General features: G+C 33.3%; 2 protein-coding genes across 2 annotated transcripts; one reads left to right on the top strand and one right to left on the bottom strand.

Annotated features, from left to right (window-relative positions):
• The first annotated feature begins 5,226 nt into the window (after positions 1 to 5,226).
• LOC143564009 (65-kDa microtubule-associated protein 1-like) lies at positions 5,227 to 10,678 on the top strand. The gene is made up of 10 exons (XM_077051412.1): positions 5,227 to 5,359; positions 5,905 to 5,989; positions 6,056 to 6,259; positions 7,380 to 7,634; positions 7,711 to 7,926; positions 8,456 to 8,611; positions 8,697 to 9,008; positions 9,108 to 9,195; positions 10,030 to 10,178; positions 10,264 to 10,678. The coding sequence occupies exons 2-10, from the start codon at positions 5,918 to 5,920 to the stop codon at positions 10,540 to 10,542; spliced, it is 1,731 nt and encodes a 576-aa protein (XP_076907527.1). The 5' UTR covers positions 5,227 to 5,359; positions 5,905 to 5,917; the 3' UTR covers positions 10,543 to 10,678.
• A 2,974-nt stretch (positions 10,679 to 13,652) lies between these two features.
• LOC143564005 (indole-3-acetate O-methyltransferase 1-like) lies at positions 13,653 to 17,355 on the bottom strand. The gene is made up of 4 exons (XM_077051408.1): positions 17,223 to 17,355; positions 15,918 to 16,343; positions 14,747 to 15,022; positions 13,653 to 14,147 (listed from the first exon to the last, which is right to left on the bottom strand). The coding sequence occupies exons 1-4, from the start codon at positions 17,337 to 17,339 to the stop codon at positions 13,794 to 13,796; spliced, it is 1,173 nt and encodes a 390-aa protein (XP_076907523.1). The 5' UTR covers positions 17,340 to 17,355; the 3' UTR covers positions 13,653 to 13,793.
• Between the last annotated feature and the right edge of the window lie 4,614 nt (positions 17,356 to 21,969).

Consider the following 21,969-nt stretch of genomic DNA (forward strand, 5'->3'; position numbering starts at 1 on the left):
ATTGACCTCCACCAGCAATCTCTTTACAACATTACCTGCAAAAAATATTAATGTGTGTTTTTTTCTTGTCATACCATTACAAATTTAGATAATAGTAATTTGAGAACATGAATCTTGACTAACCTACTGTCTTTGCCAACAAGTTTAGCCATAGTTCATGAACAACTCACTCCTCACCTGCATCAAAAAAGGTAAGTGCATATCTTACACATGCAATAAACACAAAATTAACTGGATAGTCCTAATCGTCCAATTAACGCTCTTATGTGACCATTTGAGTTCCATTTTTCTGGGTGAATTTTATCAAATTTATTTGCGCATTCTTTGTAGCGATGGATGTTTAGTACTTCAGTTATCTTCTAATCAAACGGAATAAAATAAATGTTTATTTGAGGTTTTTAGTCACTTTTTTTCAAAAAATAAAGAAGGAATATGATTATAAAAACACAGATAGGTAATTTGTTACCTAATTTTCATGTTTGGATTTATTGTAAAGTAGAGGGCACTTGAGACTGTCTGTCCCTTACCATGTGCAAACCTTAACCCTTCTAGGGCCACACACACAACTCCACTCCCAAATAATAATAAATTAAACTAGTTATATGGAATAGCGATGAGACAAAAGAAAAAGATATTATAAACATCCTAAAATTTTTTTATCTTAATATTCTACGTCCTAACTATCATATCATTTAATCAAATTAAAATAAAAACTAAATTTTGTTTCATTAAAATATGCTAAAAAACCTATTACATAATATATAAAAAAACTAAAATTTTATTTAACTATTAAAATAAAAACTAATTTTTTTTTTTTAATTTTTTTATAACAATATGGTACTCATATTAAAGATAAAAAACGCTCATTATTAAGGTATTATTTTAAAAAAAGACGTCGTATAAAAAGTAATGAACGTTTTAAAATGATGAGGATTGTCATGTGTCTTGCATGTGAGGAGAGAAAGTCAACAAGTATGTGTTATTCATTTTCTGCATTTTCTTTTATTTTATACTTAATTTTTTCCAAACTAATCTCAATCATTCAAATTTAAAATTAATGGGCTAAATTACTTCTTATCCTTCCTACAAAGATCACACTTTTTATTATAACTTGTGTGTATATATATATATATATATAGGTTATAGGTTTGATTTCTTGTGAGAACCACTTTGAGTTTTAAGAACTCGAAAGAACTCAACGTAGCAGTTTTTTTTATTTTTTTTACACATATGTAATATGTAAGTGCAAGTAACGTAAAAAAATTACAGTTGTTTTTTACACACCGAATCAACTTATTACACATGTGTAACTAACATTTAAACTTGTGTAATCATCAAAAATACTTATTCTCTCTCCCGATTAATTTTTTAATCAGATTTATTATCAGTCACATATTTCATACTCATTTAATTAAATGTGTGGTTCATATTGAGTTCTTAAGGTTCTTACAACTCATCAATGTTCTCAAAATATCTCTCCTCTCTCTATATATATATATGTGTGTGTGTGTGTGTGTGTGTGTGTGTGTGTGTGTGTGTGTAATAGTTAATCAGTTTAATTGTGACTCATATCCTTCACTTGTGGCTTAGTGGTAGGAGGCTTGGGTTCTCAAGCGGAGACCGAAGTTCGAATCCTACTCGTGTCACTTTCGGGTGGATATTGACAATGAAAGATTTGAGCTAGGCCTTGCGCAAAGGTTGTCAGTTTGAACCCATAATCCACCCGAGTTTTCATCTCACCGTGTTAAGCCAGAGAGCTTTGCTCTTGTGGTGACACAATGATTGTCAAGTGGTAGTTAGCGATATGGTTTTCTGAGGAACGCCCAATCCAAACTCTGAAGTCAGCGTGGACCCCGTTAAGACAATATAGTCTGATTAAGATGAGATATCGAGACTCTCTAAATATTAAGATTGTGGTACCTGAATAAAAGAAAGTCGCTGTTTTAAAAAGATTGTGAGTCATCAATGCTTAATCTTAACTAGCGGTTCCGAGACACCGGTTCGGTTCCGGTTCCTCGGTTCTAACGGTTCCGAACCGTTTTTTGCTCACCCCTATTTGTAAGTCGATTCAAATATAGTGTCATTATTGAGCTTGTGAAAATTTTTGTGTAAACCTCATTTTTAAGAACACTACAGACTTAGGGGTGTCGATTCCTAACACGACCCGAAATCCAACATGAACCCGACACAAAAAAATATAGATTTTGGGTCGGCTGACACGACCCGTTTTATTAAACAGGTCGACCCGAACCCGACACGTTTAAAAAATAGATCAAGCTGAACCCGCCCGTTAAAGAGTGGGTTGACCTGTTAACCCGTTTAACAATTTTAAAGAAGTTAATATTTTGATTTTAGAGATAAGAAGTTTTAATTTTAAAGTTAAATACACGGATTTTTAATTTTTCATACACTAATTAACATTTAAAAGTAAAACTAATTTTTTTACACTACTTTTATCTACTTTTTACTTCAAACATTTTTATTTGTTAGTTCTAACTATCATGATTATTTCATTAGTTTGTTATTATCTAGAGCTAAATATGTGAATCTATGTTAGTTAATTGGAAATAAGAGATAAATACATAAAAAGAATTAGATTTATCATAAATTATTAAGAAGTTTTATATGAATAAGAATAATCAATTGTTTAATTTATTACTAAGACAGTAAGTATTACTCGTATTGATATATGAACGTAAAATGGGTTGGCCCAAAACACAACATGAACACGACACGAATTTAAATGGGTCAACACGACTCGACACGAATAAATATATAAGTTGGGTTAGGGTTGAAGAATCTCAACACGCTAACCCACCAACCTGAAACTCATCAACCCGTCAACCCGACACGATTGACACCGTCTACAGTCATAAAGTCTACCTATATTAAAATAAAAATTATTCTTGTAAAAGAATTATCATGATTCATGAAGATGAGAATATAATGAATGACACATGTTTCCTTTTCATATGATTTTTGAAATACATAAAATAGGAAAAACATAAAGTTAGGAGTTAAGCGTTCTTAATAGATTAACTTCATATTCTTTTCCTATTTCTTTAAAAGAGATCACTTTTTCCCCTTAAGCTCGTTGATATCCCAATTCATCCATATTTGTTATATTTTCAAAACTTCATACGTTTTAGCCGTAGTATATGAAAGAACACATTCAAAAAATAATAATAATGTTATTAACAAATTCAATTATATAAGAACTTTTGTAATACACAGGATGATCCACTACAGTGCTTCCACCTATTACCCAACACCCTCAATCTGGCACCTTTATGTTTCCACCAGTTACCCAACACTCAATTTTCCACCATGAAGAAGATTAAGTGCCATGGTTCTGTCATGAGATTTTAATAATGCAGTGTAGACATGGAAGTTAAATTGAAGTTAAATGGTTTAAATTTCTTGACAACAAAAGAGCAAATAATTATGTTGACAATAAAAGTCAAATTACAAGTTATCCTTTGATATTGAAATTTTGCACCAAACATGTTGTTTGACTTTCTATAGTCAAACTTTCTGTCAAATGTTTGTAAAGTGACGCATAATGATCTATTGACCCGATAGCCAAGTTTATCAAATAAATTAATTTAAATATTGTTCCAACCCGTTAACTTGAACTTTGAACAGCTAATAACCCAAAACTTAAAATTAAGATGCCAATAAGTAGTGACATGTATATAGAGAGCCATCCAAATATCATACTAAAAAGATGCAGTATACATACATATAAAAGTTTAAATAAAAAAACTACACATTTTCAAATAATATGTAGAAAACTCAATTAAATTCAGCTACACTACCAAAATCATCATCATCTGATTCGAGTCTTAAGTTTGAATCAATATTTCATTTAAAAGTCTTAGATTCTATCGCTATATATATATATATATATATATATATATATATATATACACACTAGGTTAAAAACCCGTGTATTACACGGGTTGGAAAAAAACTATTAATTACAGATTAAATAAATTATAAAAAAAATAAAAAGGTTCGTATAATCAAGTCATTTTGAAAAAGACATTTCCAGATAATCTAACTTCATACATTTATTATATCATATAATATTAAATAATCTTATATTATCAACCTTTGGTAAATTATATCAATTTTTTATTAACTCCAACCTATTTTTAAAAGTATTTTTATAGATACTATTGGGCTTGTTTTAAAATGTTTTAATAAAACAATTCAAAAAAAAGGGATTGTGTAGATTGAAGATTACCTTTTTCATTTATTATTAACTCTTTTTTTATGATTTGCTTACTTTGTTATGAATGATTTTTTCTTTTTCTTTTTTTGTTATGCAATGATATGTAATTCCAGTAATGAATAATGACAAGTTTTATAACTTTTATTATTTTTAGTGTTCGACTTTTATAATACACAGGTTTAACCTTTTATGAAATATAAATAAACATAATAATTATACTTTACACTAACGTTGAGTCTAAAAGAGAATAAAATAATGCATTTTGCTGATCTAAAAGGGTATATGCGGCTACCACTTGAAATGTCTGAAAAGAGGGTTATTGATAAGTAAACTATAAAAAAAATTAAACAATGAGTTAATATATTAAATTTTTTATTTTGAATATTCGTGTAACTATAATATGTACATTTATATAAATTGTAAGTTTGTATATCATACTAGTTGATGTATGAATATTGTTTGACCTTCCACTTGTAAATAAACTATGCGCATTAATTTGACATATTATCCAATGTCTTATATTTGAATTTTCTAGTAATCAAAATTAGTTTTCATATTTTAGCAAGATCATAGTAGGCGTTGTTTGTATTACAAATTGTAATGAAAATTACTATTAATTAGATGTAATAAAAACTAATGTACGATTTAACTTAAACTATTATTTTAATCTTTCAAATTTAAAATGCAATTAATAATACAATTCATGAATTTAGTGCATTCGAGCCGGGGTCTCACCGGAAGCAGCCTCTCTATCCCTATGGAATAGAAGTAAGGCTGTCTACATTTTACCCCCTCAGACCCTATCATAGCATTGCTATTGGTGGGATATACTGAGTACGATGATGATGATGAATTTAGTGCATTAAATATTCACACCTTACAACAACAAAAAAAAAATATAAGAAAAAAGCCACAGGGGTAAATCCGTCTTTTTAGAAGGTATGAAACGACAAATAAAACGTTTGACCGTATCTTACCGACTGACCCACGCAGTCTTCTTTCCTCTTCATCTCATCCCGACAGCACGTAAACAGTGTTGTACTAGAAACACATCACAACACAACACAACACTCATCTATCTTCCTCAAAACCCTAATCTTCTTCCTTACAACAACTACTACTGTAAGCTCACTGTTCTCTCTCTTATTTTCATCCTTACCACAAATGTACTTCCGTGTACACCATCTTTAATCCTGTTTGTTGCCTAATCAATTCCTTAAGAGCTCAACTTCAGAGCCTGTTAAATACCTGATTTCATGCTAATAAAGTGTTATTTAGCTTCCGATTTCCTCACATTTGTGCTTTTTTTTGTACGTGTGTTTTGAATTTTGATTTATAGATTTGAGATCTTGATTTGTTTATGACTGTTACTGAATTAGGGTTTTGTTTATTAAGGGTTTTTGTTACTTCATTTACTAGATTGAGCTAGTTCAGTTGGATCTAATTACTTTTATTTATTTATTTATTTATTATTTTAATTGATTTCACTTAAATTAATCAAAGAGGAGTGTTTAGCCAATTTGGGGTCATAACATTACTATTCATGACCCGTTGGACTCGGCTAAGTAGCTAAACCGTCTTAGGCGCAAGAAAACCGTATTTAGTAGTTGTATTCAAATTTGTTGCTTATTGTGCACATTAATATAAATATATTAATGAATATGCAGGGTAGGTTACTAAATGGCTGAGGTGGATGTTCAAAACCCGCTTCTTGGAGAAATCACTTGCGGGTCGTTACTGCAGCAGTTGCAAGTAATTTTTGTTTGTATTATTAATTTTGTTATTGGGGAAGTTACTGAACTTTTGTCTGCTTTGTAGAAAATATGGGATGAAGTTGGTGAAAGTGACGAGGAAAGAGATAAGATGCTTCTTCAAATCGAGCAAGAATGTTTAGACGTGTACAAGCGCAAAGTTGACCAAGCCACAAAGTCAAGATCACACCTTCTTCAGGCACTTGCTGATGCTAAACTTGAACTTACCACTCTTCTTGCATCACTTGGTGAAAAAACGTTTGTTGGAATTGTAAGTATGAATTTTGTTCTACTTAGGCGTGCAAATGAACACCGAACACGAACAAGTAAACAAACAGGGTTTTCTTGTTCGTGTTTGCTCATTAAGAAAATGAACGTGTTTATGTTCGTTCGGTAATAGTATAAACAAAGGGCTTACAAACGCAGATGAAGACAAACGAATTAACTAACTGAACATAGATGAACAAACATAACCGAGTGAACACCAATTAAAAGTAAGCGTGAACATCAATCTACATTAGGCCTAAAGAAAATAATAAAACTAGAATAAATTGTAATGGGCAAAAAAATATAAAATGAACGAACTTGATAAAATGTAAACTAATGAACATGAAGAATGAAAATAAACGAGTGTAAATGAACAAACATTCATGAACAACTAATGATCGAACAGGAACAACTAAACCAGTGGGCTTTTCTTGTTTGTTTTTCAGAAAATGAGCGTCTTTGTGTTTGTTTATACTCATTTGTTAATAGTATAAGCTAACGGTTCACAAACACATATTGAACACAAGAGAACGAACATAGATGAATCGATGAACAAACATAACTGAGAGAGCACCAACTAAAAGTACACGTGAACATCAATCACATCAAGCTCTTATGAGTTATGAGTTATGTCTAAAAGATTAATTAAACTACACTAATTTATAATAGATCAAAAAATTTTAATGTGTAAACATACGAATTAGAAATTGTAAACAAACGAAAATAAACAAGTGTAAATAAACGAACGTTCACGAATATAAATGAACGGACAAGACATGTCTTATTGTCTATTTGTTTAACTAAATGGATAACAAATCTGTTTATGGTTGTTTGTTTATTAAATCAATGAACGTTCGTTTATTACATAACCGAACTTCTCTCGCTGGACGGCTCACTAATAGTTCACTGAACATTTGGATCGGTCATAGATGAGACATGTATTCTTGTTTGTTTGTTAAACTAGCTGAACAAAATAATTTGTTCATGTTTGTTTGTTTTTTAAAAATAAACTAATTTGTGGCTGAATGTGTTGATTCGTTTATAGGCCTATGTGTACTTTTATATTTTTTGTATTTCTGTATGAATTTTGGGTGCTCATTTGTTTCTTATGTTTTTATATGCAGCCCGAGAAGACATCAGGAACTATTAAAGAACAACTTGCTGCAATTGCACCGGCTTTAGAAGAATTATGGAAGCAAAAAGATGAGCGGATAAAGGCGATATCGGACGTGCAAGCACAGATACAAAAGATATGTGGAGAAATAGCCGGGAGCATTGACTGTAAAGAAAGTCAAACGGTCAAAGTTGACATGTCGGATTTATCTTTGAAGAAGTTAGATGAGTTTCATGGTAAACTGCAAGAACTTCAAAAAGAAAAGGTAAAAACTTAGTTCTTTCTGTTCGCTTTTAGTGTAGACGGGGATGCTGACTGATGTTTGACTTTTGACTTTGAAGAGCGATAGGCTGGACAAGGTTCTTGAGTTAGTGAGTACTGTGCATGATCTTTGTGCGGTTCTTGGGATTGATTTTTACAGTACGGTTACCGAGGTTCACCCTAGTTTGAATGATGCAACGGATGCGCAATCTAAAAGTATAAGCAATGATACGCTTGCTAGGCTGGCGAAGACGGTTGTTGCTTTGAAAGAAGATAAGAAGCAAAGGTTACAAAAGGTATACACTTTGAAAAGCAGCTGCATTTTCTAACTACGTATTGTTAAAACATGTTTAGATGGAGCTATCTATTTTTTTGTTTTGTTTTCGTATCATTTTTTTTTTCAAAAACAATAGTATGTAATACAAAATAAAAAATAGGATAGGGCAATTGGTAACTAATAAATTGGTAGAGGGGCTTAAATATTAAAAGAGGCATATAAATGAAATGAGTTAAACATATAAGACACATAAGAATAAAGCGGGCCAACGTGTACCATGGTTAAATATAAATTATATAAAAATGAAATACTTAAAACAGGTCAAATAGGTTAGGTATAAAAAAAGAATAATAACACAATTCTAAAAATGTCACTGGTTAGAACTTAGAATTTGAAAAAGTTAGTAAAAGTGGTTTAACATTTATTAAAGAAAAATGTAGAAATCAGTAGAAGTGGAATTTCTAAAACAGTTTTATAATAAAAACGATTCATCTCTTTTTCATGTAATTTGTTTGAAAAAAACCAATGTTTTCGTATGTTTTTTACAGCTTCAAGAATTAGCAGCCCAACTAATAGATCTTTGGAATTTAATGGATACACCCGAGGAAGAACAGCATTTGTTTGATCATGTTACTTGTAACATATCAGCTTCAGTTGACGAATTGAACGTCCCAGGAGCTCTTGCTCAAGACTTAATTGAACAGGTACTCTATTTCTAGTTACTTGATAACACAACACATTATAAATTAGATTCTATAGTTGTAAACATATTATCTATCTATTTTGAAGGCTGAGGTGGAAGTTGAAAGACTTGATCAATTAAAATCCAGCAAAATGAAGGAGATTGCATTTAAGAAACAAGGCGAGCTTGAAGAAATTTTTGCATGCGCACACGTGGAGATTGACACGCAAGCTGCTAGGGAGAAGATATTGGCTTTGATTGATTCAGGAAATGTGGAACCGTCTGAGTTGCTTGCTGACATGGACAACCAGATCATAAAGGCTAACGAAGAGGCTCTCAGTAGGAAAGATATTTTGGATAAAGTTGAAAAGTGGATGTCGGCTTGTGAAGAAGAGAGCTGGCTTGATGATTATAATCGGGTAACTGTCTTTGTTTAAGTTTAGAGTTGGCTGAATTATTGTTTAATGATTTATTAGTGTCATTTGATTATGTTTGTGGTTTTCGATTCTGTGTAATAGGATGATAACAGGTACAATGCAAGCAGAGGCGCACATTTGAATCTTAAGCGAGCGGAAAAGGCCAGAATTTTGGTGAACAAAATTCCAGGTATTTATGATTTTTAAGAAAAGATTAAGCTTTGACAATTAATGATGGCTAAGGGTGTAAACGAGCCAAGAGCTTAGCTTAAATGAGGCGATCTTGGCTCGTTTTGAGCTCATCCAAAACTGCTCGGCTCACAATAAGTTTTTCAAGCTCGAGCTTGGCTCTTTTTTATTTAAATTATTTAATTATTTTAGTTCTATACACATATATTTGTATATTTGTTTTTAATAAATATGATTAATTACATAACCCTTAATATTTATTATCTGATTATTTATAATTTTATATCATAATTATTGGGGTGTGCATCGAAGCAGAATAACTGATCCATAACTCAAATAATCTTACTCAACCCAAAACCAATGGTTTAGTTTTATGTTTTTCAGAAACCGAATTTTCTGTTTGGTTTCGGTTTCACATGTACAAAAAACAAAAAAAAAACTGAACCGACTTTTATAATCGAACCCATAAAAACGTAAAAGATCGACTTTTGTAGCTTAAAGTTTCAACCCCAAATCGTTATTTTGAGCCATTTATTCAGCCCAAAATTTTCAATTCCAAATGACACTGAAAAAAACCGAAAAATTGACAATTGCTAAATTGCTATATTAATATAATTAAAAGGACCGTTTAGGCTCGCAAGCCTAGTCAAGCTCGGTACATGAAGCCTAGCCTTGTTTATTAGGTTCGAGCTCGTTTAAGCTCGGCTCGATTCGAGTTTCAGGGAGCCGGTCTTGAGTAGCTCAGGAACGGGTTGGCTTGCTTACACCATTATGATTTCATGATGCATGATTGTTAGTTGGTTGCTTAAGTTTGACTTATGATGACATGATGCAGCTCTTGTTGACACTTTGGTTAACAAGACTCGGGCATGGGAAGAAGATCATGAGCTGACATTCATGTATGATGGTGTCCCGTTACTTGCCATGCTAGATGAATACGCAATGCTGAGGCATGAACGGGAAGAAGAAAAACGGAGACTAAAGGTTAATAAATATATAACATCAAAACATTTGATTTCTTTTATACCATATTTAATAGTTTTAAGTTCACACATTATAACGTTGACAGGATCAGAAGAAAATCCAAGAACAGCCAAATACCGAGCAAGAACCCCCATTTGGTTCCAGACCGAGTCCAGCTCGGCCTGCTGGTGCAACAAAGAAGGTGGCGGGCCCACGTGCTAACGGAACTCCAAACAGACGGCTGTCTCTGAATCAAAATGGAAGTAGGTCGGTGAATAAAGACGGGAAGAGGGGCAGCAGCAAGTCTATTTCTCCATTGAAACATGCACCCGTCGATGCTGCTTCACGGGTATCTGGCACAGAGCCTGCTCCCACTACACCTTAAACTTAGGGTAATCGAATAAAAGTTAGGATTTTTCGTTTTTCTAATCGGTGTTTAGCGAGATGATGATTTTAAACGAGTGAACATGGTTAATGGTGCAGCTCGTTTGTTGTATTCGGTACTTTTTTTTACGATGTCTAACCCAATGGTTTTTGTTTACATTTGCCCAAAACTACTAAGATGCCAAGTGGAATGACTATTAGATACGGTAGCATAAACTCATACAATGTTACCTCTTGGACAAGAACATGCTGAAAATAGGTACAAAACATAGTTCAGGTCACCTTGGTCTCCTCTCATGTTATGACTTAGGTTGTTAGGGGTGGGTTTTGGCTTCATTTTGTATGTCTACGTACGTTGAACCCGAATCGGTATGCACCTGTAATAAATCAGGTTGCATTTTGGGTAGCAATTGGGTATACATTTCGGTTTAGTGAAGCCGAAGGCCAATGGGGGAGAGAGCGGGTTGACCAATGGTTGAAAATTTTATTTCTTTATTTTTGTTTTTTTTTTCTTTTCTTCATAAATCAAGACATTCTCTTATTGGTTGGTTGATCTCTATGTAATTCTTCGTAAATTTCCACACCCTAATACTAACCGATCCATCTCTATCGGTTACTAATCGAAAAAACCACCGGTTAGTAACCAGTTTATATTATTGATTTAGAAATCGGTTACAAATTGGTTAACCAATTTTTTTTATTGTTTTATCAAAACCGGTTAGTACCTCACCCAATTAACCGGTCTTTCACGCCAAATTATTAACCGGTTAACCGATTTGTGCACCTTGTGTGTTATATGGGCTAACTAGGGGGTGACTTTTTGTTATGGGCTAACTAGGGGGTGTCATTGGTACCACAAGCCTGATAATGTCCCCAACACCGCGCCCGGGGAGGGGGGGGTATGTTAAACAACAAAAAAACATCATTTTTTTTATTTAGTTGTAGTTAACTCATTGATAGTTGAATGATGAGTTAGTTAAAACCCATTACTTACATGACACTGACAGTGACGTGATAGGACATTATGCATTTTTTAGTTAACTTACAATATATGACCATAACAATAAACATTGGCACACCCTCTACTTTTCTTTTGATCTCTCTCATCTTTAGGAATATTGCCAAATCACCCTGAAATGGTATATGGATTTTGGTACGTTTTTGCAATGATTTTATTAGTATTGTTGATGGATATCTTTTCTTCTTCTACGCCATCTATGATTTGGTCGAAAAGTTTTAAGTTCAAATTCATTATTTTGAATCAATTTTTTTTCCAAAATTTTTAAGCCATAGCAAATTATAAAAACACCAATATGAATATCATTTATTGCAAAAGCACTGTTTTCTAGTGGTGTGACATAACTAGGCTCACACAAAACAATTGTATGTTCAACTACCCCATTTTGTGGGGTGTGTATGAGCATGATATAGACCAAGTAATATCACACTCAAGAGAAACTAATAAGTCAGTCTCCAAGTAAGCTCAGAGCATCATCACACTGGACTTTTTTATGGTGGAGGAAATATGCTTTCAACATAGTTTCTAAAATAACGAAACGAATTGTTGTTTGAGAACAATAAATACACGAATAAGTCGTAAAACCAACATGTGTAGCCCCGTTGAGACACTTGTCATAATAAGAGAGACGTTAGCTCACTTTCGCATGAAATTCTGTCTTGGCCATCTTAATGAATAACTGTGATAAAATAGCGGTAGCTGGAACATGGTAGCCCCGTTGAGACACTTGTCATACTAAAAGAGACATAAGCTCACTTTTACATGAAATCCCGTCTTAGGCATCTTAATATATATGTTGAAATTTTAATGGTTATGCTTATCTTAATCGTATGGAGCAACTTAGTTACCGGATACATGCCAATTACGCATAAGGATGTCCAAAATGACTGAACCCGATTAACCCGACCCGAACCCGAACCCGAATAAGCTAATTAGGGTCGGCTTGAATAGGGTCAAAAAGTATTAATCGGGTTAACCCGAATAACCTGAATTGTTAATAGGGTCGGGTTCCGGGTTCGCTTCTTTTGAAAATAATCTGGTTTTGGTTTTTTTTTTTGAAAATAATAGGGTTTTGGGTTAACCCAAATAACTTGAACTTGTTTACCAAAGCCCAAACGCCTACACACCAAGCCTTTTAGTTGTTACTCTAATTAAACAACCCAACCCCGCCTAGGTTTTACCATCACACAATTCACAAGTAAATAAGAACCAAATTCCATTCTAAAAGGGTCATATTACTGTTTAATAACATATTACTATCAGTATGTGATTCTAAGCAATATTGATGTGATATTTATATCAGGGTTCTATTTTAAAGTTCCCATTGTAGCTATTTGCAATAACATGAGCAGTTCTTGATAAAAATAACCATTTGAATATTATATTTTTTTTTGTTAGGCTACAATGGCTTTGGTTTCTCTGCATATTTGAAACCCCCTTCTTATTATAATATTCGCGTGTTACAAATGTTACATTATAGTTATCCAACATGTCTATGATGTAATTTGTTTCGTTGCTTATTTGTTATTTAACCTCAAAATATAGATTAACCCGAAACCCAAATCGTAATAGTGTCGGGTTAGTTTTTCTTAAAGAAAAACCCGATTAACCCAAAATCCGATATACACACGTAATTTACGCATATATGAGGCTCTGTGAGAGTGAAAGGCCACTGTGTTCAGGGCCAGCTTTAGGGAGGGTCATGTGGTCGACAGAACCCGGCCAGACACCTTGCTAGGCATGGATTTTTTTTGTAAATAAAATTATATATATTTTTATAAAAAAACAATATGTATATTTAATGTTTAAACTTAATTAACACCAACACTAGCTTGGTTTAGTGATAAATGAGTATGACTATCATCTAAAAGATGGTGGGGTAAAAGCCTCACTTTAGACATTTTAACCCTATTATTATACAAAAAGTACACACTCTATTTTTATACAAAAAGTTTTTACATAATATAAATTATAATCAAGTAAGCCCATTTAAAAATTAAATTGTTTAAACTCAACAAATTTTTTAACAATTCTCGGAACGGCCTTAACTGTGTTCTTGAATCAGCACTGACTTTGTTGCTCAAAAACCTTTTATGAATATTTAACATAATGGTAACATATCTTGAAATAGCCACTGACAGTCAGTTTGTTCTATATGCTACACAGGATAATTAAGCGGATCAAACCTAAACCGGCCATATTAAACAAGAAAACCACCCACAATCCGTATGTATTTATTTAAGAGAAAGCGAGGCTACGATATGAAAGAACTGAAGATTTTCGAGCATCTCCTCCGCTTTGTAAGTAGCACGGTTGGCAACCCGCAAGAACAACTCGTTCCCGAGCTTATCTCCTATATGAGCATCCACTAGCACTCCACTCACACTTCTACAGCTATTGGCTAGAGCCCTACCCACCTCGACTGCATCATCGGGTCGACTCACCACCAACGGGCTACCACCTTGGAACACCTCCAGTTTCTTTATGCTAAATGACCCATTTGCTTCCACCATTTCCTTAAAGTCTAGCAAGCTCGGTGCATATACCGGAATGTTGAAATCATCTCTTTTCTCACTTGTTATTAATCCCTGCATAATACAATATATCATTATGCCACCTTTGTACATTTTTTTTGACATGAGAACCGGTTATGAGAAACAATCAAGAAATTCTGAATGCCATACTAACATATGTTGTTTTAGACATACTAGCACACACCCTCTAAACTACTCCTAAATCTAATATTTTCAGACACATTAATACCGCTAGGCTAAAAGTCATTTAATTTATACAAATGAAGTAACTAGATTTGGATGAAGTAAATCAAAGTTTATACGAATCAGATGAAGTTTATGGTAATTAAACAAGATTATGCTAACTAAGAGAAACCATCTTATCCACTTGAAGTTTACTTTGTCTATATATACTCTACACTTGACAAACATTATGATACATTCAATAATTCATGTCTCAACAACATTATACTTTCTCTATGTGGAATTTCGTTTGTTACACATATTAGTCATGTGTCATGCCGACACATATACCTTTTATTTATGAACAATGAAATGAAAAGGAAATGTCAATCACGTATTATCAACATCAACCAAAGCCAAAACACTTTTGGTTAAGTGGACCAAAATTCATAATAAGAGTACGGTAGCATAAAATGATACGATATTATTACCTCTTGGACAAGATCATCCCAAGCATCCTGAAAGTGTGTCCCAAAGAGCAACCCGGCCCCACCTTGGTCTGTGGGGTCCTCAGATGTTCGACCCAATAGAGCAATGAACATTGAACCACCTTTTTTCATCTCCTTTGATCTCATTTTCAGAAACCCTGCGAGATCTGTCTGAAACTGTTTTTTGTACGCATTTGCTGTGATTTTGTTGGCACCGTGGATGAATATCTTTCCCTTGTTGTACGCCATTGATGATTTGTCCATGACCATGTCCGGCACCTGCAAAGTTAATTAATTAACCATGGTTAAAAAGTGTCATAGTTTAATATTTATCATTTGTTATAAGTTTGTTAATCATTTTTTTTTTCTTTTTGTTTAGTATACCAGATTAGTTATTTACCATTTTATCATCATCACCATGTTAGAAACTTGTGAAATGTTCTTTTTAATATTTATTAAATGAGAGATCATATATTTATAGAATATAAGTTGTGTAAAAAAAACTAAAAGATATGACTTATAGTGTAATCATATTATTTAGTATATATTTACCATATTTACAAAACAAAATAAATCATTAATATTTAATAAGAGATGCGAAAATCAAACTCTTAATTTCACCGGAACTCGAAACATGACATACAATATTTAACAGCCGGGAAAATTGATATTTAGATAGTTTACAAAGCTAACATGTTTATTATTATTATTATTATTATTATTATTATTATTATTTTTTGTTAGCCACTAGCCCACTACTATTGCCGTTCAAAAAAAAAAAAAAAAAAAAAACCTAGCCCACTACTAAAAACTAGCGCTAATTTTCTACACACAAGATTTCTTTGCGAATTCCTATACATTAATTTACCACCCGTTTTTGACTTAAAAACCATAATTTTGCAACAAAGTCGGAATAGGATAGCTTTATATTAATTGGTGGAATTTAATATTTTCATTTTCGGTTTTTTTTTTAACGGTGACTTTCACAGGTAAACTAGCACCGCGCGAGTGCGCGACCAAGTCGCGCCTCATCATCCCACTCAGGCCAGCTTGTTGACATGATCAGGCCAACTATTTTCATTTTCGTTTTAATCTCTTGATCCGGCTATAAATAAGTAAAGTAATATAAATATAAATGTATCTTGGTATATAGTATCCGGCTATAAATAAGTACCTGAGAGAGCCAATGCAAGGAAAAAGCCGAGTAGAACACATCAACCGATCTAGCCGGAAACAACCGGCGGTAGAACGAACCCGGGACACCGGCCGCGAAGAACGAGCGGTGGCCGGTGGATGCCAGACACTCTTCCATGCTACCAAGACCACCCTGGTTAGCCAGTGGTGGTAGGAGCTGGAAGAGTGTGTTGAAGTCGTTCGAAGGGAGGTCGGCAAAGAAAGCCGAGAACTCGGGTACACCTGAGTAGCCCGAAGCCTCGTAACGCTTAGTAATGTGTTCTATGATGACATTGACGATAAAAATAGTGTTGTTTCCGCTAGAACAACCAAGATCCGCCACCACAAATGGTGTTTCAGGCATGTTTAACTCCACACCGTCTAGTGTTTCCTTTAGAAGATGCAACATTGAACGAGCATGCTTTGCCTGCATGTATGCATGATGACACGTTAAAACATCAATATTGTTTTTTAATTTATGCTTCTTGTATTAATATCTTGTTTTCACACCACTAACATTTTATAAACCCTTGGAAGTATGAAAAATATACAAAAAATATTATAAGATAAAATATGCGGGGGGAAAGGACGTTAACATACAAATGAAATTAACGTGCTGAACGTGAGAAAGTAGAGTAATTATATATAAAAGTAGAGTGATTATGTTATGTAATTACTCTATGATAATTACTCTAGTTGTATATATAATTACTCTACTTGATTCTCACGTTTAACACGTTAATTTCATTTGTATTTGATCAAAACCCAAATATGCGGTAATAAAACATCATAATTTTTGTATTCATAGAGAGTTAGAAGATAAAGTAGCATTATGAATAATATATGTTAGCAAAGCTTAGTTATCCCAAAGAAATAAGAAAAAATAATAAAGACAAAAAGGGATCCAACAAACAAATCCATAAATCTAGCCTAGTAAGATGGATCTTTCCTTAAAACCAGACCATAGACTCACCACAAATTTATTTAGTAGTTGATATTATGGTTAACTGCCTCATTAGTTTTCACGTTACATATATTATAATTATGAATTGTTCTTTGTCTTTTATCTTTGAATATAAAATTCACTGAATTCGATCGCAAACGGTTGTAACATGGGATTACAAAGGAAGGTTTTCCCTGGAGCATTTTATGTCATGGAAGGTTATTTACGACCGAATTGCAACCGAAACCACAGTCATAAATACTCAATTTTCTAGTTGTGAAAAATCTAGAAAATTTATAAGCGGAAGCTAGATTGATAAAAAGGAAATAGAAATTAAAGAATAAAAAATAAATTGAATTGTACCTGTGCTTGAGAGTTGTTAGCATAACTAGCTTCATCTTTGCCACCTTTCATGCTAAGAAGCCTCTCAAGCTTTTTTGATGAAACCACCACATTGCTGTCACCTGAGGGAGGGGCCATTGCTGCTCTCTTTACCTTTAATAATATTGTATCTTATCAAATTAACTGCAAGCAGCTGCATATATATACAACTAAGACAAGGGTAGTTTTGGAATTTACTTTATATAATTGTTTTCTTACCCCTAAAGTTGATTTGGTAAAAGTCATGTGAAGTGGTCAACACAACCACCACAATACGTACTGACCGTCTATTTTAAAAAATGGAAATATAATCCAGATGAGTTTGTATATCTATATTTAGGAACTAGTTTGAAGCCCGTGTATTACACGGGTAATTGTTGAAAAATTTAAACTTTGATCATTAAGTGAAATATATTCAAGAAATTGATTATATATTGTTAATACAATTACAATTAAATTAAATTAAAATTACATAAATTACATAACTAAGATTACACAAATAGATAAAAACTTTCTTTTACACTAAATTTGTGATTGCATTAGCAGGTATACATTGTTTATCAAAAATTAAAATTTTTAGTCCATGTATGCTTGTAGCTATTAATAAAATAATATATAGGTATGCTTATAACTCTTGATATAGCCATATATAATTGTCCGTGTGACAAAAAAGGTTCTCTAATTACATACAAATTCTAGATAAATGATAATATATATCAATGATAATAATAAAAAAAAATATTCATACACATAAAATATCGTGTCATTTGATAATATATGCTCATGTTTATAAAAAAAACATGATTATCTCAAAAACCATACACCTGAACTTTGATGATATAATCATCCTTAGAATCTTTACGATTTGAAATTGATTGATCATGATAAATTTGTTGTTATCAATATTTTGTGTATGACAAATGTTTTACTTAACTTTATATTTTACAATTAAAAATTGTATAATCAAGCAAAATAAAAATCAAAAATTTAAATATAACAAAATGATTTGTTTGTTTAATATGAATGTAATTGTCAGGAAAATGAAAAATACATACTAACACTAAAACCATGTTCAAATAATAGTGATTATTTTGAATTAAAAGAATATTATAAGATTTAAAGTTGCATAAAGTGAATGTAGTGATTCTTATATATAATCGTTGAAAGTATGGCTGTCACTTTTACCCGTAATATGAAACCCAACCCAAGAAACCCGTACCTGAACCCAAACTAACCCGACCCGAGAAACTCGAACCCAAGAAAATACTAACCAGAACTTGAACCGAAGTAATTCAGGTTGGTTTTTGGGTCCGAATTCTAGGTTTCGGGTCAACCTGAAAACTTTTAGTTTTAAAATCATATGTATTTTTAGGTATTAAAGGCTAAGCCTTACCCGCTAACGTTATTAGGATTTAGTCCAAGTTGATTGTTCTCATTCTACATATTATGAATCGAATGTTTATTGTTTATTATTTTTAATCTAAACCATAATAAACACTAATGACTAATCGTCTCTTGTCAATCCATATGGAGAATACTTATTATATGTAGTAACGATTTAGTTGGAATAAACCTATAATTTTAATGTCATATATTGAAATGACTTAAAAAATAATGACCATATATGAAAATTGGTTGAAAAAAAGGTGATGGGGCCTATGGTATTAACAAGTGGCAAAAGTGATAGGTTTTTATTATAAGAGATAGATAGATTTGTTAATTTTAACTTATGCTTTTCAAGATTGAAAGTACTTTAAATTTATCAGTTACAATTGATGCAAACATGACAACCGAACTGACCCATAAACTAACCCGTAACCGAATTATTTTGAACTCAATATTACAAAAACGGGTTTTAAGCAGTTGTAACCTACCGGGTTAGGCCCGGTGGAGTTTTTTTAGCTCTAATCGGTTTGACCCGACTGTTTAAAACCGATTCGAAAAAACCGGTTTAACCCAGTTAAAAACCGGTATACGTGTGTATTATGCATTCAAGGCTCAATATAATTCATTTAAGGCTAAATATTTTGCCTTAAATATTATTAATTTATTTAAGGCTCATTAATTCATATTCAAATTCCATTCCTATTTAAGGCCTTGTTTGTTTTTTTTAGAGATTTAAGTCTGAATCTGAATACCACATCTGAATGTTAAGAGGTGGTTCAAATGTCTTAAATCTGAATCATTAAGAGGTGGAGGCTAGAGACGTACTTCTAGTCGTCGGAGATGAGCCTAGTCTCCGGGTTAGAAGTTAATGGAAACCGGAGACAAACGTATGTTTTTTTGGGTTAAGAGGTTTTCAGACCCACTAAAAGCTCTTACTGGTTCAGATGCTATTAAGACGCTGAACCTCTTAATGCCAGAAAAAAAACAAACAACCCCACGTCTGATTACGTCTGACCGAATCAGACTTTTTCCTCTATTCAAAGAAAAAAGGCAAAAACAAACATGGCCTAATATTTCAAAGTGGACTTGTTACATTTGGAAACAGAAACGACAAAAATACACACTATTAAACATGTGTTTATTAGTTATGCACAAGCCATGCAAAAAGTCAAACTTTCATAACATAGTCTCTTTTAGTTTCAAACAAGAAAAACGGGGTTGGTTCCGCTTACACCAGTTTATAGTTTCCACTTACCAATGCTTCTAACCGGTTTGTGCACCTCTACTTAGTTAATTATATACAAAACGAAATTACATTTTTCATGTTTATTGTATGTTAAAACTTTGTGGATTTGTTCCCTTACATTTTTCATGTTTATTGCATGTTAGAAAAACTTTGCTAAGGACTTAAGACGATACATACCTGCCCATTTCTGTCGTAATTAACATATCATTAATGTAGCGTCAAAAATCTAGCCGGCCAACTACTAGAGGACACTCACCAGCCACCGAATAAGGGTGTCAGGCACCAGAGAAGACCCGTCTCTTAATCAAGAATATCTCTCTATATTTTGGCATGTATTTTGTATAATATTTTTGGTTAGTTTAAGAACTTAAGCATAATTTTTTTTGTCACATTTTGCTTACTCTGATTTATTTTGCAAGATACAATATCTAGCGGAATTCTGGAATAACTCGTTGCATTCAAACCGTGTAGTACTACATACTCTTTTCTAGGACTAAATAGTATGTCACTACATATCCTTTACCGAAGCTTTACTAATATGTCCAGTGACGGATTTAGAATTTTTTTTTATCTGGTTCGCTATTTTAAGATGCTCTAAATATATAAGAACGCGTATAAAAAAATTGGGTCGGGTTGACGATTCGGATTGGTTTAACGGTTCGGGTCAAGTAAATGCTCCACTACGGTTCGAAAAACACCTGGTTCGCTAAAAAAGTCGCTATTAAATGCTCCACTACGGTTCGAAAAACACCTGGTTCGCTTGACCCGGTACTCATTGGAATAAATCCGTCCCTGAATATGTCCCTACATATATATTTGTCTCGGAGGACAACTTCGCCCACACTAGCTTTGGATATACATACACATAGATATGATACTTGTTTTAATCTCATCAAATAAAATCCACCTTAATTTAGATGTTTACTTTGGTCTAGTCAGACTTGTACGTACATACTATCTTTGGAACTATCAAATGAATTCAATATACTATATTGATGAAAGGTTCCTCATTTCAGGAAACTACATACTATGACATTCCATCCAAAACATCCTTGTATCTCGACAGATTTTCGCCAATAACCTCCTTCACGGCCATAACCCCCTTACATGCTCAGTAATATGTAAAAATAACTCATGCCCTGATATTTTATATAGAATCATCGATGGATTTTCGTCAATAACCACCTTTACGGACGTATCCGTCATTAGGTGAAAGGCATTTATTTAGTAGTATACATTTGTGAAATATGTGACATTGGACTATATTATCAAAAGGGTACAACATTCAAAATATTAGGGGGGGGGGGGGGGGTTGGTTATCACTCATCACACACCCCACCCAATCAAATGGTGCCACATCACCAACCTCAAATCCATCACATGTGATGGTTTTTTACTAGGGATGGTGGTGTGGTGTAATGGTGTGTGATGGTTTTTTTTAATAAATAATAAAAAAACAATATTACATTAACTAAAAAATAAAACAAGATTACATTAAATAAAGACAACTAAATTAAAAAAACCGACAAAAAAAAAACCTACGGCCCTTCCCCACCCCACTTGTCGCATATCTCGCGTTTGCGTTGAAGTAGGAGCGATTTAAAGGGTTCCTCAAGATGTTCGTGCGGTTGTAGGAGGAAAGTTAGATCGGCGTTTTTTTGTTTTTCATTCAAATGGTTGATATACGTCTCCTCACGTTTCATTTTTAAAATATGAGCCTCTTTCATTCGCTCCTTCGCCTCGGCCATTTCCTCCATCTTAGCCGACTTGTATTCGGCGAATTTTTCGGCCACCGCTTCCTTTCCAAGTCTCGACGGTTCCCCACTTTTCTTGGGATTCGGCCGTGTGGGTGTGGGTATGTCTTCGTTGGGATTGTCTTCGGGTTCCTCGTTCAAGTTCATGTTCGGCATGTTGCATGACAAGCCACCGATAGACGTTGTGTAGTCCCCGGACTCAGAAGTTTTTGATCTTTTTGAAGAAGATCCTTTCTTCCTTGGAGCCATTGGTCCGTTCAAATCGACCAAGGGAATCGGTTCCCACTTCGCGTGACGTCTCGCAATCTCCCACGCATCCAAGGAGGGAAAAGGCTTACATTTG

This window comes from Bidens hawaiensis, unplaced genomic scaffold (assembly GCF_021521415.1).
Source record: "Bidens hawaiensis isolate Kalapana, Puna unplaced genomic scaffold, B.hawaiensis_p1.1 tig00021688_1, whole genome shotgun sequence".
Lineage (NCBI taxonomy): Eukaryota > Viridiplantae > Streptophyta > Magnoliopsida > Asterales > Asteraceae > Bidens > Bidens hawaiensis.